The sequence below is a fragment of the Vipera ursinii genome (assembly GCF_947247035.1).
Source record: "Vipera ursinii genome assembly, chromosome: 9".
Classification (NCBI taxonomy): domain Eukaryota; kingdom Metazoa; phylum Chordata; class Lepidosauria; order Squamata; family Viperidae; genus Vipera; species Vipera ursinii.
Genome location: NC_139523.1, coordinates 22844516 through 22860361, shown reverse-complemented (window position 1 = coordinate 22860361; position 15846 = coordinate 22844516). Strand labels below are relative to the sequence as shown.

The 15846-nt window shown below is 52.2% G+C and overlaps 1 protein-coding gene across 1 annotated transcript; it reads left to right on the top strand.

Annotated features, from left to right (window-relative positions):
* The first annotated feature begins 968 nt into the window (after positions 1-968).
* NOP53 (NOP53 ribosome biogenesis factor) lies at positions 969-14427 on the top strand. The gene is made up of 13 exons (XM_083369680.1): positions 969-1212; positions 2181-2245; positions 3270-3354; positions 4461-4663; positions 5049-5119; positions 5202-5297; positions 5463-5567; positions 6335-6526; positions 7252-7427; positions 8915-8981; positions 11948-12024; positions 12468-12524; positions 14349-14427. The coding sequence occupies exons 1-13, from the start codon at positions 983-985 to the stop codon at positions 14353-14355; spliced, it is 1431 nt and encodes a 476-aa protein (XP_083225806.1). The 5' UTR covers positions 969-982; the 3' UTR covers positions 14356-14427.
* Positions 14428-15846: the final 1419 nt, after the last annotated feature.

Sequence of the window (15846 nt, the reverse complement as noted above, 5' to 3'; positions counted from 1 at the left end):
TTATACTCCTCGCAGACAGCCGGTCATTTGCCTTTTTTTTTTTTTAGAGAGTCGTTGAGGCCACTTGGAGGTTTGTCTGGGTATTCAGGATCATCTGAGTGGCGCAAATGGGTGTGGAGCCTTCTTGGAGCTGCTGAAAGGACTGTGTTGTAGGCTGGAGTTAGAGGATGTCGCACCCGGCCCTCTCTGTTGAGAGAGGCCTGTTCCACTTGGACACAGATGGCCTCTTGGACCCCCCCCCTTTCAAACCAGCGGACACAGACAAACCTCCAAGTGGCCTCAACTACTCTCTAAAACAGCGTTTCCCAACCTTAGGAACTTGAAGATGCGTGGACTTCAACTCCCAGAATTCCCCAGCCAGCATAGCTGGCTGGGGAATTCTGGGAGTTGAAGTCCACGCATCTTCAAGTTCCTAAGGTTGGGAAACGCTGCTCTAAAAGACTGCCAACGACCAGCTGTCTGCCAGGAATACAAATCCTCTCCATTCCCCTCATCTAGTCAGAGCTGAAGAAGCTTCTTGGACGAGAAGCGAAACGTCTTCAAGGAAAAAGTCCAGTTGCCTCCTGAAAAAGCACCTTTGGGACACCCATCCCGTCTAATTCTCATCCTGTGATGCTCTTCTCTTCAGTATTCCCGTTGAGCCTATCCTTCTCTCGGCCTTAGCCACTTTCAGACGGGTGGACGTGGACTCCCAGAATTCCCCAGCCAGCTGGACTACATGGCCCATCATCCTGGAGTATAGGCCAAGAGACAACTGGAAGGCACCGAGGACGCAGTGCCGGAAGTTTAAGCTTTATGCATTTTCCACCCACCCCTCGCCCCTCTTCTCTTGTGGTTTAATGTGGGGCCGACCGCCCATCCCCTCCACGCAAATGGCGCCGCCGGAAGCCCGCTTCCCTCTTCCTCCTTCGGGAGGGCGGCGCTCTTTCCCCCGCTCTTCCGGTTCTCTCTCATCCCCTCTCTCGCTTTCTCGTGGCGCAAGATGGCGGCGCCGGGCGCTGCTCCTGAGGCGGCGGCCGCTTCTTCCGCCTCTTTCCTGGGCTTCAGCGCCGGCTCGCGGGACCCCAGCCTGCTCCCCTCGCGGCGGGTGGGCGGCCGGGGAGCCCGCAACCGCAAGAAGGGCTGGAAGCGCTGGCGGGGCCCCGAGGCCAAGCTGGGCCGGGAGCTCGGGGACTGGCTGGAGGAGCGGGCCTCGGAGCTGCGGCACTTGGGGTGAGGCGCGGCGGGGCCGAGGGAGGCCACTGGAAAAGCCCCCCGGAGCCCGTGGGGTGCGTGGGGGAGAAATAGAGCCTCCGGGTTCGGAGGCAGTCTACCCCTGAGAGCCGGCAGAGGGGAAGGCAGCCGCGAGGAGGTGTTTCTGAGCATGCGCAGGCGGCCCCGGTAGCTAAGGGTTAGGCCACCTTGGCTCTTTTATTTTTTATTTATTTTATTTTAATTCCATTTATATCCCGCCCTTCTCCGAAGACTCAGGGCGGCTTACAAGCTTAGCAGTAGCCTTCATTCTATGTATATGCCTGCTTATGACTCGTGGACTTCAATTCCCAGAATTCCTGGAAAGAGGTTTCCAAGCTGAGCCGTGCTGGCTGAGGAATTCTGGGAGTTGAAGTCCACGAGTCATACAGGAGCCAAGGTTGCCTAACCCCAGTCCTGGGCTTACGGCCGCAGTTGAGCCCTGTTGCTAAGCGAGACATTTGGGGTGAATTTTGCCCCACTTTTCGACCTTTCTTGCCACGGCGGTTAAGCGGATCGCCGCAGTGCTTCAATGAGTAACCTGGTTGTTAAGGGAGCCTGGCTTCCCTCATGGACCTGGCTTGTCAGAAGGCCGCCAAAGGGGGTCACGTGACCCCCGACCATCATAAATATGAGTCAGTTGCCACGCGTCTGAATTTTGATGGGGATGCTGTGAGGGTTGTGTGTGAGAAACAGCCCTAAGTCACTTTTTTTTTTTTGAACAGTCACTAAACGGGTCTGTTGTAAGTCGCAGACTACTTGTAACGGAGGGGTTCGTGGTTGTGAAAGTCCTGAGGGCATTTCACGAAGAAGATCCCCCAGCGTTACAGTTGGGGAGAAGGAGACTGGCTGCCTTCCGTTATTGAGAACCCAGGAATGCATTGGCTCTTGATGAATGACCATGAACTATATATTTATATATTTTTTTATGTTTATATTTTTCTCCCTAGAGGACCTGTGTCGGAAAAGCCAGATGAAAGCCTCTTCTTCGTAGATACCAGCAACGAACAGCAAGGTGGGAGGTTGCAACGCAGTGATGATGACGATGATGATGATGATAATAGGAGATACCTGGTTGATACCTAGGATGCTGGCAGCAACCCGTGTCAACCATTAGTGCCAGTCAGTTTGAGTGTTCAGTTGACAGTTTCATGTTTTATGAATAAAAGTTTTATATAATAATAATTTGCAGGGACCTTGGAGGTCATCTAGTCCAGCCCCCTGTCCTCGACTTACAACCATTCATTTAATGACCGGTTCATATTTATGGCTGGTTGCCATGTCCCAGGATCACCTTTGACGAGCAGAGTCAATGGGGGAAGCCAGATTTACTTAACGGCCGTGTGACTAGTTTAAGACCCAATTGGAAGAGTTGGCAGGGACCTTGGAGGTCTTCTAGTCCAACCCCATGCTCAGGCAGGAAACCTTCCCTTCTTTTCTTTTTTTTTAAGGTCCAACAAAACCTAAAAAACGAGAACGTAGGACTCAATTGAGGGAACCAGTCAGTTAGACTTGAGGGAAAGACTAGTAGTCATTTTGGTGGGTTACGGTGTTCCTGCGATCTCTTTCCTTGAAATCATCACTGATCCATTCTGATCGCTTCCCCTCAGTCGTGTTTACTGCTTCTTCCCTTAGCTGGCACCCTGGAAGTGGAGGTGTGCAGGATTTTTTTTATTCAATTTCCACAGCCGCCTATCTCAAGCAATGACTCTGGGCAGCTTACAGTTCAAAAATATCTTGCAATTCAAACAACAAAACATTTTAAAGCAATTCAAAATAACGTTTTTAACCACGGTCGTGATATTCTTAACGAAAGCATGACGATGCTTTCCTTGGCTTCCACTCCCTTTGTGGCCCGGCTTCGGTGCCACTGGCAAATGGAGTTTTTGACGAGAGACTTTGGAGGCAGAGCACAGTAAGGGAAAGAGATCTAATCAGGTGGATCCACTGCAAGAGTCCCAGTCCTCACCTTTGCTGTTACCACCCCTGGTGTTGATTTATGCTCCTGGGTTCATTTCCTGCCTATCTTCTCGTTCCAGGTCAGAAAGAGAAACCAGCCAAAGAGAAGCCTCTGAAGATTGACTTGATCCTACAGCCGGATTCCAAGGTCCCTCCGCCCAAAGAGTTGAGTTTTCTGCCCCTTCTTTCATTGTGAGATGGGTGTGGGGAAGCCAGGTCTTCTGTCTGTCACGTTTTTGGGCCAAGGATGTTTGATTCGGGGAAGGACAGCATAGGGCAGATACAGGAGTCTTTTTTTAATTGGATTTGTTTGCCTCTTCACCTTGCAACTTGAGTGTGATCCAGGGCAGCTGAAAAAGTGACAAACTGAAGAAAACAACCAGTCACCTGGTTCCTTTTGTTTGTCATCTGGTAAAATATTCGGATTCCATTTCTGAGTTTTTGCTAGGTTAGAAGATTCCCCGTCATTCTTCCCTCTCTCCCTTGTGGGCTGCCCGGATCCCGGAATTTCTCCAGCATAACTGACTCTTCAGGGAATCCATTTTGATTGCCTGGTGTCGTCTTTGAAATGCTGTCCTGTTATAGATAGTCCTCAACTTAACGACCACACTTGAGCCCAAATTTTTTCTTGCTAAGTGAGGTGTTGCTAACTTGAGTTTTGCCCCATTTTACGAGCTTTCCTGCCACAGTTGTTAAATGAATCACCGCAGTTGTTAGGTAAGTAAGACGGTGGTTAAGTGAATCTGGATTTCCCCGTTGACTTTGCTCATCAGACAGTCGCAAAAGGGGATCAACGTGACCCCGGGACACTGCGACCGTCATAACTATGAACCAGTTGCCAAGGGTCCGAATTTTGTTCCGGTGTCCGCGGGGGAATGCTGCGACGGTCATAACCCCCTTTTTTCAGTGCAGTTTGTAACTTCGATCACTTAATGAACTGTTGTAAGTCGAGGACTTACGGTGCTCCTCATAGCCCTGCTTCCAAAAATGGAGATTCTTCTGGAAATGGTATCTGAAGAAACGGCCCCACTGTGGCCGTCTTCTTCAGACAGAAGATGTAGCGACAAGCATTCGAACCCTTTGGCGTGCAGGGAAAAGATTGTTATCCAGCACCTTGAAGCCACTTCAGTTTGTTTCCTGCGATTGATGGCTTAGCGCTGGGTGCGAACTGTGCCATTCTAACTTGACTTGAACCACACCTGGACAGAGTGTATTTATCCAAGCTGTGGCTCAGACCTAAAACTTGTCTTCCTCCTCCTCCTCCTCCTCAGCATCCTTTCATATCAGGTCCCCAATGGCCGGAAGTTGAAACGGAAGCAGCGACTCTGGGAGAAGCTGTCAGAAAAGGGGGTGGTGCCCCGGAAGGAACGGCTCCTTCAGCAGAGGTTACAAAACCCTCCTAAAGCCAAGACAGCCGGAGCAGACAGTGGGACCGATCCCTCCAGGCAGTTCTACGACATTTGGGCAGATTCGAGTAAGCCTTTGTGTATTCAGTTGATGGGCCAAGTTCAAGTCTGTTGAAGTCGGAGTGAAATGGCCCAGAGTTGCCCAGCCAGCTTTCATGCCTAAGGCGGGAGTAGAACTCACCGTCTCCTGGTGATTGGCCCAAGGTCACCCAGGCGGCTTTTCTGTCTTAAGGCGGGACTAGAACTCACCGTCTCCTGGTGATTGGCCCAAGGTCACCCAGGCGGCTTTTCTGTCTTAAGGCGGGACTAGAACTCACCGTCTCCTGGTGATTGGCCCAAGGTCACCCAGGCGGCTTTTCTGTCTTAAGGCGGGACTAGAACTCATCATCTTCCACTTTCTAGCCTGGTGCCTTAAGCGCTAGACCGAACCGGCTCTCGTTTTCTTCCCATCAGACCCTCTTGATAAAGCTCTAGCTGGGCAGGACGCCTTTTTCCTGGAACAAACCAAGAAGCAGCCTGTGCAGGTAAGCGCCGGGCCTCTTCCGTGGCGGAGGTGGGAAGTGGCCTGCAGGCTCTGAGTCTCACTTCCTGGGATGTTTCCTCCAGCGTCCAGACAGGCTGAAGAAGACCCCATCCGAGTTGCCGGCCGTGGAGATCATCTCCCCGGGTGGATCTTACAACCCCAGCTTCCAGTCTCACCAGGTAGGCGGGTTTATTTCCCTCCCCTCTGGCACTTGACAATCCTGAGCGACCCATCGGGGTGGACTTCATGCGGGATCCCAGGTGGGAAGTCTGCCACGGTCTGCATAAAGAGCTCACTGGGTTTGTCTTCTTCTCTTGCTCCACTCCCTGTCCCCCACCCCCAAGGCATTGCTCCTCCAGGCCTTTGAAGCTGAGCTGGTGAGGCAGAAGGCAGAGGAGAGGCTGCAGCGTCAGTTGAATTTCCCCACTGCCGCGGAGGCCCCCACCCAGGTGAGTGCTGAGGCCCAAATGCAAGGAGGCCCAGTCCCGAACAAGGGCTGAAATCCGTCTTGAATTCTTCTTGGGAGAAACAGCAACAGAACTATTCATAGAGGACATTACCATGATTGGAGGAAGGACTTCCCCAAGGGTGGGGTCCCAATTCGCTCGTTCTACCTATTTTTCCCACAACAATAATCCTGTGAGGTTGGCCGGGCTGAGAGAGACTGGCCCAAAGTCTGACCCAGGTGGCTTTCAAGCTTAAGGCGGGGCTAGAATTTGCCATCTCCTGGTGATTGGCCCAAAGACAGCCAGCTTTTACGGCTAAGGCGGGACTAGAACTCCCAGTCTCCCGGAGATTGGCCTAAAGTCACTCAGCCGGCTTTCATGCCCAATTTCTAGCCCGGTGCCTCCACCGCCGGACCAAACTGCCTCTCAGTTTTGTAGAGACTTGAGTTGTACATAAAAACAATGAAGGCAAAGTATGCAATTAAATAAAAGACATCCCAAGGTGGAAATCCCCAGAGCGCGGAAGGAATCTGCGGGACGCTTCTCCTTCCCCCTTTGCCAAAGCAAGTCCGGCTATGGGCGTCGCGATGCGCCTGCCGGTCCCTGGCCTTAGAACCCTGGGCAGCCTTGCAAAGGGTCCGATTCCTGCTTTTTACAACCGAGTGTCCGACGGGAGTGGAGAGTCTGTTGGGAGCAGCGAATCCCAGAGGCCAGCCTCGCCTCCGATGCTTCTTCCCCTTTCAGCCTCTTCCCTTCTGACCTCTTCACAGGAGTCGGTGTTCCAGGAGCAATGCGAGGGCCTCATGGAAGAGGAATCAGAGGGCGAGGAAGGGCAGGACAGGCCCCTGGAAGAAGACCTGCAGGCAGCCTCCGACCAGGCCTCCCCTCTCTTCGCAACAACGGCGGCCGGAGAGAAGAAAACGGAACGGCAGCGCAAGAAGGAAAAAGCCGACAAGCAGTCGGTGAGTTGGGCTAGCCCGCGGAGTACTCTGGGAAGGAACTCCACCTTGCGCAGCCTCGCTTTCCAGAAGGGATAGACTACACTCCCCCTGGTTCCCAGCCTACTCAGGCTTGCCGGCGAAAGTAGCAGCTCTGTCTAACCGAGTGGCTCAAAAGCAGGTTTCCATGACAGCAGACAAAGCCTGCAGGAGGGAGGGAGGGAGGAAATGTCTGGCCCTTGTAATAGTTCAGGCTTTGGTTGCTGTGTTTCCTGTAAACGAGCGATCTGGGCAGTGGATTCTATTCCTTTGGGGTAGGCAGAAAAGAGAAATACGGCGCTGTTTCCTTTGGGTCTGCCTGTGTCTGTGCCGTGTGACGGGCACGGCAGGGATCCCTCTCCCAACTCTCTGCGCTGTCCTTGAAGCAACAATGCCACCCCTCGGGGCTGCCTTCTGGGCCGCGTGCCAACCGGCGCTTATTTCGCCTCTCTGCTGATGATGTGGCTGACAAGCGCACCCGCCATCTGGCCTTGCCTCGCGCTGCCATCTGCTCCCTGCGTGAGCTCTGCAGAAGCCGGGGAGATGCCAGCCTGAGGACGGCGGCTGGACCCACTGGGACCCACCCAGCACGCCAGCAGGGGGTGGGAACAGCCGGGCCCTTGCTGCAGTCCCCAAAGGGAAACCCAAACGGGCGCCATGGCCGCGCCCCGGCCTCACCTTCCCTTTCCCGCCTGCTTTTTCCGGCACAGAAAGCTCGCGAGCTCTCCGAGAAGGCTGCCCGGCTCAGGAAACAGGAGCTCTTCCAGCTGAAATCCATCCGGCTTCAGCTGAAAGAGCGGGAGGCCGAGCTGCAACGGCGGAAGCAGAGACGCCAAGCCAAGCGGGAATTGGAGGCCATCAAGCCCAAACGGCTGGGCAGGCTCAAGTAAGTGGGGGGAGCAGCAAAGATGGTGAGGGGGGCTGGAGGCAAAAACATAGGGAGAACGGTCGCTGGAATTGGGTAGGTCTGCTTTTAATGGAGAGAAGGACTAGGGGCGACACGATGGCGGTCTTCCAGTATTTGAGGGACTGCCCCAAAAAAGAGGGAGTCAAGCCATTCTCCAGAAGACCTGAAGGCAGGACAAGAAGCAAGGGGTGGAAACTAGTCAAGGAGAGAAGCAACCTGGAATTAAGGAGGAATTTCCTAACAGTGAGGACAATTTACCAGTGGAACAGCCTGCCTCCAGAAGCGGTGAATGCTCCAACGCTGGAAGTTTTTAAAGAAGAGACTGGACAGCCACCTGTCTGAAATGGTCTAAGGTCTCCTGCTCCAACTCTTGTTACTCTTCAGCGTTCCTGCTGGTGGTTCCCAGGAGAAGAGCCTCCTGCTCTTTGGAAGATCTTCCCGCTCAGGGCGAGATCGGCCCCCACCCTCCCGACCTAGCTGGGGGCTCCAGTGGGGGAGCATCAGGGTAGAGGCAGCGGATCGATTAACAGCAGACACTCCCTCCATCTTTTTGTATTTGTATTTTATTAAATTTGTATACCGCCCTTCTCCCGAAGGACTCAGGGCGGTGAACAGGGCATATATAAATAGAAAATACAAAAATTAAAAGAGAATTAAACAATTGCCCAAATAAAAACAGTAACAGTATAAAAACCCATTAAAAACCCTAACGTTTGGCTGAAAGAAATATTGAAACAAGATCTGGAGTTTAGTCCAGAACTTTTCTTGTTGGGAATCACGAAAGAGAAATATCCTAAAGACGTGCTATACTTAACGATCCATATTATCACAGCAGCTAGAATATCATTTGCGCAAAAATGGAAAAAGAATGAGATCCCAGGACAAAAAGAGGTTATTAGGAAAATTTGGGATTGCGCTGAAATGGACAGATTAACTTTGGAATTAAAGAATAAAGATCAATCAGACTATTATAGAATTTGGAACAAATTGTATCTTTGGATGGATAAAAAGAAAGGTCTCTATTAGGTTTTACAGACTAGCTCACTGTTTTAAATATTGTGGTATTTCACCGATTTGTAATCTAAGTGTATTTAAGTGTATTTTTGATGTACATATATACATGTATATATATATATATTTAAACATTGTAGACAAAAAGGTTTGTCAGCTCGCTGGTACTGTGTCCAATGTTTTTAAATAATAAATTTAATAAAAAAAAAAAATTAAAAAAAAAAAAACCCTAACGTTTTTATTGGGCTGCACTGTTTCACAGTGTTTCGTTTACGTCTTTTAGCTTTTGTACCGGTGTGGTCTTCTTAAGATCGTAGGCCGCCTGGAGTTGCCCTGGGGTGAGATGGGCAGCCTCTAAGAGCAGGAAGGGGCTGGGCTGGGAAAGGGCTGGCAGGAAGCAAGCATGCCAGCCGGTCTGGTCTGTTCTCAGCAAGGCCACCATTTCTTCCCGGCAGGTACGAAGAACCCGACGTGGACGTGCAGCTGAGCAATGAACTGGCGGAGTCCTTGAGGACGCTGAGGGTGAGCGCTTCTCCGGCTTTTTGGCAAACCGGCCTGACAGAGGGGTCTGCCCGTGCGTGTGTGTGCCTGACTGCCACTGCCATCTTCCCTTCTGCTTCAGGCCGCCTGCCTTCCCCCTGGTCGATCTCCCTCCGGTGAATTCGGTGCCGCTTTTGGGAGGAGGCTCTGGACGACTCCTCTGTTAGCCGGTGCTTGAATTACGTCGGCCTTTCCCCATCCGCCTCTCTCCAGCCGGGTGTCCTCGGGGGGGTTGGAACCGCCATTCCCCCCCCCTCTGAACGGGGATGGTGACACATACACACACACACGTGAATGGGTGCCAGTTTGCAAAAGGCTTCTGTTCGGTTGTCTGTGGCTTGCTGGGAAGAGGAACAGCACAACCACGTTGCCTTTTATCTGAGAAGCCTCTCGGGGGAGGGGGGGATTCAAAAGTAGTAGTACAGGTGGCCCTCGACTTAACAACGGTTCATTTAATGACCGTTCAAAGTTACAGCGGCACTGGGGGAAAAAAGTGGCCGGTGATCCTTTTTCACACTTACGACCTTTGCAGCCTCCCGGGCGGGGCAGGGTCACACGGTCAAAATCCCAATGCTTGGCAACTGGCGTGTACTTGTGACCGTTGCTGTGTCCCAGGGGTCACGTGGTGCCCCCTTGCGACCTTCTGACAAGCAGAGTCAGTGGGGGGGAGCCGGATTCGCTTAACAACCGGGCGACTAGCTTATCAACCGCAGCGGTTCACTTAAGGACGGAGGCAAGAAAGGCTGTAAGATGGGGCAAAGCTTCCTGAACAGATGTCTCACTTATCAACGGAAATTTTGGGCTCTGTGGTTGTGAGTGAAGGACTGCCTGTAGAGCCTGCCTGGCACTGGGGGAGGGGGGGAATGTCCCTCCCCAGTAATGGAGGGAGAGTAACGGACAAGGGAAAAGCAGCTTCTGAGGTTCTGTTAGGGGTGGAAGAGAACGAGGGAGCCCTCCGTGGTTCCCTCCTCCCTTTGGTGTCCGATGATGAGACCCATCCTTGCGCTCGGAGAATTTGCAGCCGCCGTTGCTGGGAATGTGAAGGACCCCAGGGGACCCCCTGGTCCTACCGAGTGGGTAAGGATCAGGGAACTGAGGCACCCTCCGACACCCCCTCCTTCCTTTTCAGCCTGGAGGGTATTTACTCACTCAGCGAACGCTTAACGTTCTCACTGAGCAACTACAAATCCTCTACTTACAGGTTCAAAAGGAGACGCTTGAGCTAGTCTCAGCACACGAGGGAGTCGCATACAGCGAGTCTAGGGCTGGCCTGATTACGCGCGCAAAGGTTTTTCTCCGAAAGAGAAGCACGGAGGGTCCCCTTCAACCACGGACCAGACATTCCAAGGAGAGGGAAACGCTAGATTAGCCGCTTGGGGAATTGCAGCTTTTAATTCTGGGAGTGGGAGGTGCTTTTGTGAAGCCTCCCCTTTCCTTCTCCCCTCAGTGCTAGCTGGCACCGACGGTGTTCTCTAGTTTGAGTAACGAAACGTCTGCATAAACAACAGCCCAGCTCAGAGAGCAGCAGGGACTCCACAGTCATTATCCTCTCCTCCTCCTCCTCCTCCTCCATGCTCCAAGCCCCACTTCCTTCTAGCACTGATGACGTTGCCTAGATGGGTAATGAAATGTCTGCAAGGAGACCATTAACTCAGAGAACACCAAGGTCCCTATAGCCTTCCTCCTCCTCCTCCTCTCCATAAACCCCCTCCCTTCTAGCATTAATGATGTTACTTAGTTGGGTCATGAAACATCTCCAAGAAAAGCACCAAGCTCAGAAAGCACCAAGGACCCCGCAGTCCTCCTCCTCCTCCTCCTCCTCGCAAACTCCACTCTACCAGCCCTGACGGTGTTACCTCGTTTGAGTAACGAAACGTCTGCACAAAAAACAGCCCAGCTCAGAGAGCAGCAGAGACCCCCTACCAGACCCTCCGCTTGCGCCTGGGCTGTCCGTTGCCCACTCCCCTCCCAGCTTCCTAACCTCCCACCCGGCAGATCCAGAAAAATCACTTCTGCCCCACGCAGCAGGAACCACCTGGCTGAATGTACGTGAGGACCCGAGATAGCGCGAAAAGCTTTACTTTTGTCACCCGCCGAGTCTCTCCCGGAGGTGTGACTGAGTGAGGAGACGAGCGAGGGCGGAGTTTCTCAGCTCTCTTTTTTTCAAAAACGGTCTTTGTAGGCATTGCATGAAAGCGTCCAGTGCGTGTCCTTTTCCAGAAAGGCAGGAAGCCACACCTGGTTTGGGCAGTTGTGGCCAAAGATGCTGCTGGAGACGGGAATACAGGTCGTCCGCTTTAGTGACCGTTCGCAAGTTACAACGGCGCTGAAAAAAGTGGCGTGGGACCGTTCTTTTTCACCCGTAACGGCCTTCGCCGCATCCGCCAGGCTCCCGTGACTTACATTCCGGACGCTTGACAACCGACTCACATTTATGACGGTCGCAATGTCCCGGCGGGTCACGTGATCCCCTTTTTTTGCAACCTTCCAACAAGCAAACTCCTCCGGGGAAGCCAGATTGACTTTTAACAACCGTGTGACTCATTTAACGGCTGCAGTGATTCGCTTGCGGCGGAAAAAAAGTTGGTGAAAGAGGGCAAAACCCGCTTAACAACCGCCCCGCTTAGCAACAGGCCTTTGGGGCTCAATGGCAGTAGCACGTCAAGGACTTCCTGAATTGTACCTGATCTCTTGAAAGCAGAAGACAAGCTGGGTCTTCCCTCGTGCGGCTCCTTCGCCCGTCGGTGTCTCTCCTGTTGAGCCAGGGGTCCTCAACCTCGGCCACTTTTAAGACTTGTGGACTTCAACTCCCAGAATTCCCCAGCCAGCATGGCTGGCTGGGGAATTCTGGCAGTTGGAAGTCCACAAGTCTTAAAAGTGGCCGAGGTTGAGGACCCCTGCCGTTGACCATCCTGAATTCATGTTTGCCTTTTCTCCCCCCGTCTCAGCCAGAAGGCAGCATCCTGAAGGACCGGTTCAAGAGCTTACAGAAACGCAACATTATCGAACCCCGAGAGCGGGCCAAGTGAGTAGTAACTGGGGTAGGGTGGAAGGAGGAACCCGGTCCCCAGAGCCTTAGCTTTCCCTCCCAACTGCTTCGTCGCTTATGGGTTTTGTGTCAAGGGTTGCCGAGCGCTTGGGTGAAGCAGTGCCTCCGCAAACCATTTTAACGAGATTGGAGAATTTTGCCCCTGGAACTTAATTCTCACGTTAGATCCGTGGCATCAGTTAAGCTGTCGAGGGAACCACTTATCATTATTATTATTTTAAAGATTTTAGACAGAGAGAGCCGCGGTGTAAGCTTCACTTAGCTTAAGCGCTAGCGACCTTTTAAAGATGGATCCTGTTTGCTGAGGCAGGCTTTTCACACAACTCTGGGTGGAAACAAGCCACTTTAGTTGCCTTCCTCCATGAAAGGATGTGTCCCAGCTGTACACGACTCTAATCATGCGGTTTCTTCCCTGCCAGGTTCAAAAGGAAATACCGACTAAAATACGTTGAAAAGCGAGCTTTCCGAGAGATCGCGTAAGTAGCGGCCTTCCTTGGGGCGGAGAAGAGCTGGCAGATTTCCCTGCTCCTCTGGCCAGACCGGTTGACCGGTCCAGGCTGGGGCAGGAGGTGCTCCAAGGCTGCCCTTCCGGGCCTGGTGCTTTTGGGAGGGCTTGCAACTCCCACCGTCGCGTGCCACTGGCTTTCCAAGCTGTTGATCCGGGGAAACCTCCCCTTGTTTGAAGTTGAGAAACCCACGTTTTGGTTTCTCTCTTTGGGGGGAGGCCTGACCCCGAAATCTGAAGCTGGTTGTGGTCCCGGACCCTCCAGTTTTCAATCTTAAGAAGGGATGTCTACGGAGATTCTCAAGTCATCCAGGTCCGCTTCTCTCCGTGTCTTTCCCCAGTGGGATGAAACGGGCCTCCTTAGATGTCCCAAAGCTGCTTTTTTTTCACTTTTCTTTTTTTCAAAAGGCAACTGAGATTGCTCGGCTTTTTCCTTGGAAACGTTTTCGATTCTCATCCAAGAAGCTTCTTCAGTTCTGATGGAAGGGTGGAGGAGGGCTCAACGATTTCCAAGCGGCCGCAGGAAGAGCCAAGAAAGGCCAGTTGCCTTTTGGGAAAAGAAAAGAAAAAAAATATGCAGCTTTGGGGCGTCTTAAAAAGGGAGGTTTCATCTCAGGGGGAAAAGAGATCAAGAGAAGCTTCCCCCCCCCCTCCAAAAATGAGGCTAGGATTTCTTGGCACGTGGTTGAAATGCAGTTGGGGCAGTTTGCCCCTTCTCTTACGCCCCCCAAGAGCCGAGCGTTTCTACCCCATCCAGGCTTGGTGATTCAGTGATGACCTGATAATTATATATATATTTGTCCCATGTTTGGGGCCTAGCAAGGTAATCTAAATACTTAACAAACATTTAACACATACCTCCCTTGCTTCTCAGCTAACAAAGTGAGAGAGAGAGCCTGTGGCCTAGGGGTTAAAACAATTGCCTAATGTGCAATCAGCCCAGGTTCGAATCTCAGAAGGGCGTGGCTGACTGATGAGAACAAATAAGTTTGAAATGCATATCAGTCTCCCTTTAATTCTTGGTTAGCAATCAAAAAAAAAAAAATTACACAAATATGAGCTGTCACTACTGCGACCACTGCCTGTGGATGGCCTTGGGTTAGGCTGAAACATGAAATAAGATTTGTCCCATGTTTGGGACCTAGCAAGGTAATCTAAATACTTAACAAACATTAGGACGCTGAGCTTGTCGATCAGAAGGTCGGCACTTTGGCGGGTCGAATCCCAAGTGCTGCGTAACAGAGTGAGCGCCTGTTACTGGTCCCAGCTTCTGCCAACCTAGCAGTTCGAAAGAACGTAAAAATGCAAGTAGAAAAATAGGGACCACTCCGGTGGGAAGGTATCAGCGTTCCGTGCGCCTTTGGCGTGTAGTCATGCCGGCCACATGACCACGGAGACGTCCTCGGATAAGCGCTGGCTCTTCGGCTTTGAAACGGAGATGAGCACCGGCCCCTAGAGTCGGAAACGACTAGCACGCATGTGCGGGGGAACCTTTACCTTACTGTATGTGTGTGTGTGTATGTATGTAAAATGTTAAGTATTTAGATTACCTTGCTAGGCCCCAAACATGGGACAAATCTTATTTCCTGTTTCAGCCTAACCCATATAGATATATATAACACCAAGCCTGGATGGGGTAGAAACGCTCAGCTCTTTCCCCCTTTCTCTCCGGCACTTCGAGGGTGGAGAGAGTGGTGAAATGCAAGCAAGCTTCCAGCTCTTTCTGGTTTTTTTTGTTCTTTTTAATTATGACACACCTCGCTCACCCCTCTTTTCTCTCCCCCCCCCTCTGCAGATTATAAAAGCGTGAAAATTAGCGGGCCGGGATCGCACACGGAGGCCTCGTGTTTCATTAAAACTCCACGAAACAACCTCGAGTCTCTTGCTTGATTCTTGTTCCTCTTCTCTGGGTTATTCCCACCACTTTCCCCAACGAGAAGGTCACCCCCCCATTCTCCTTTTCTTTAACCCGGGCCTCAGTGGGCCTGGCTAGGGGAGGATGGGAATTGTAGCCCCCAGTCTAAGGAGGACTCCAGGTTGGAAAGGGGGGGGGGCTCTGAGGAGGCTGGTGACCAAAAGGACGGAGTTCCCTCCCTCTTGTCTCTCTCTCCCCCCCCCCCCTCAGCACGAAGAGATCCAGTTGGACCTTTAAATGTGCAGCTGGGCAGGCTCAGCCCCCGCCTTAATCGGGGAGATTAGCCTCCATTTGATTACATTTAGATAATGCGCCTGGGGGGGGAGGCCACCAGCATGTAGGGGAGGGAGCTTCACGGCGGCTTTGAAACCTGCTTGGTGGTCTTCCGCCCCCTTTTTCGGGGTGTGCCGTGATTGGGGGGGAGGGGCTAGAGGGACGCTGCAATTGTCCTAAAAGCGAGAGTACCTTGTTGTGTCTCCTCTCTGGATTAACGCCCTGGATTAAGAGGGATCTTCAACTTGATGCAATGTGGGTCATTCCTATGCGGACAATCTGCCGCTGCCGAATGGGAGGCTCATCCTGGCGGTTCCTTCCGGGCGCCTTGGCTTTTAAGAGCCAGGATCCTTTACTTTCTCGTTAAGGTCTAAATCTTCCTCCTTCCTTTTGTCTCACCGTCGCTTCCCTTCTTCAGAACGGCCTCTCTGATATTAAAAGGGGTGTAGATTCTTCCCTCCCCCCCGGGCAGGCCAGAGCCGAGGATTAAAACATCCCCCGCTTCCAATACTCCAGGATTTATACTCCCGGCCCCCATCGTCTCTGATTTTGCTCCCAGCTGGCGGGTTTTCCTGCCCTGGGCAGGACGTGATGGGCTAGGAATAGCTTTGCCTTCATATTTTAGCGCTCTGGCATGAGCCTTCCGCGCCACCAGCGTGCTGGAAATTATGGCTCGCCAACTAGATCTCTGCGGGGGATTGGAAGCTGGCAGGGTTTTGGTTTATCTCCGGCATTGTTCGGGTCGCAGCTGCCTCGGGACCCTTCCTGCCTCCCGCCAGTTCCTTCAAAAAGCCTTTGAACCTCACGAGTAAAGACTTAACAGAATAAGAGACTTGGAAGGGACCGTGGAGGTCATCTAATCCAGCCCCCTGCCCAAGCAGGAGACCCTACGTGACCGTCCAGTCTCTTCTTAAAAACTTCCAGGGATGGAGCACCCACAACTTCTGGTGGCAAGTCTTTCCACTGGTTAATTGTTCTATCTGTCTCGGAATTTCTCCTTCGTTCCAGGTTGCTTCTCTCCTGGATGAGTTTCCCTTCGTTGCTTCTGGTCCTGCTTTCAGGGGCTTTGGGAAATAAGTTGAGCCCCTCTTCAAATTTTGGAAGA

Bases quoted from the DNA above. Each gene is read 5' to 3' on its own strand.
- NOP53 (XM_083369680.1), top strand. From the start codon at position 983: ATGGCGGCGCCGGGCGCTGCTCCTGAGGCGGCGGCCGCTTCTTCCGCC. The intron at 2,246-3,269 runs GTGGGAGGTTGC...TTCTCGTTCCAG, and splicing joins TACCAGCAACGAACAGCAAG to GTCAGAAAGAGAAACCAGCC. The intron at 4,664-5,048 runs GTAAGCCTTTGT...TCTTCCCATCAG, and splicing joins CGACATTTGGGCAGATTCGA to ACCCTCTTGATAAAGCTCTA.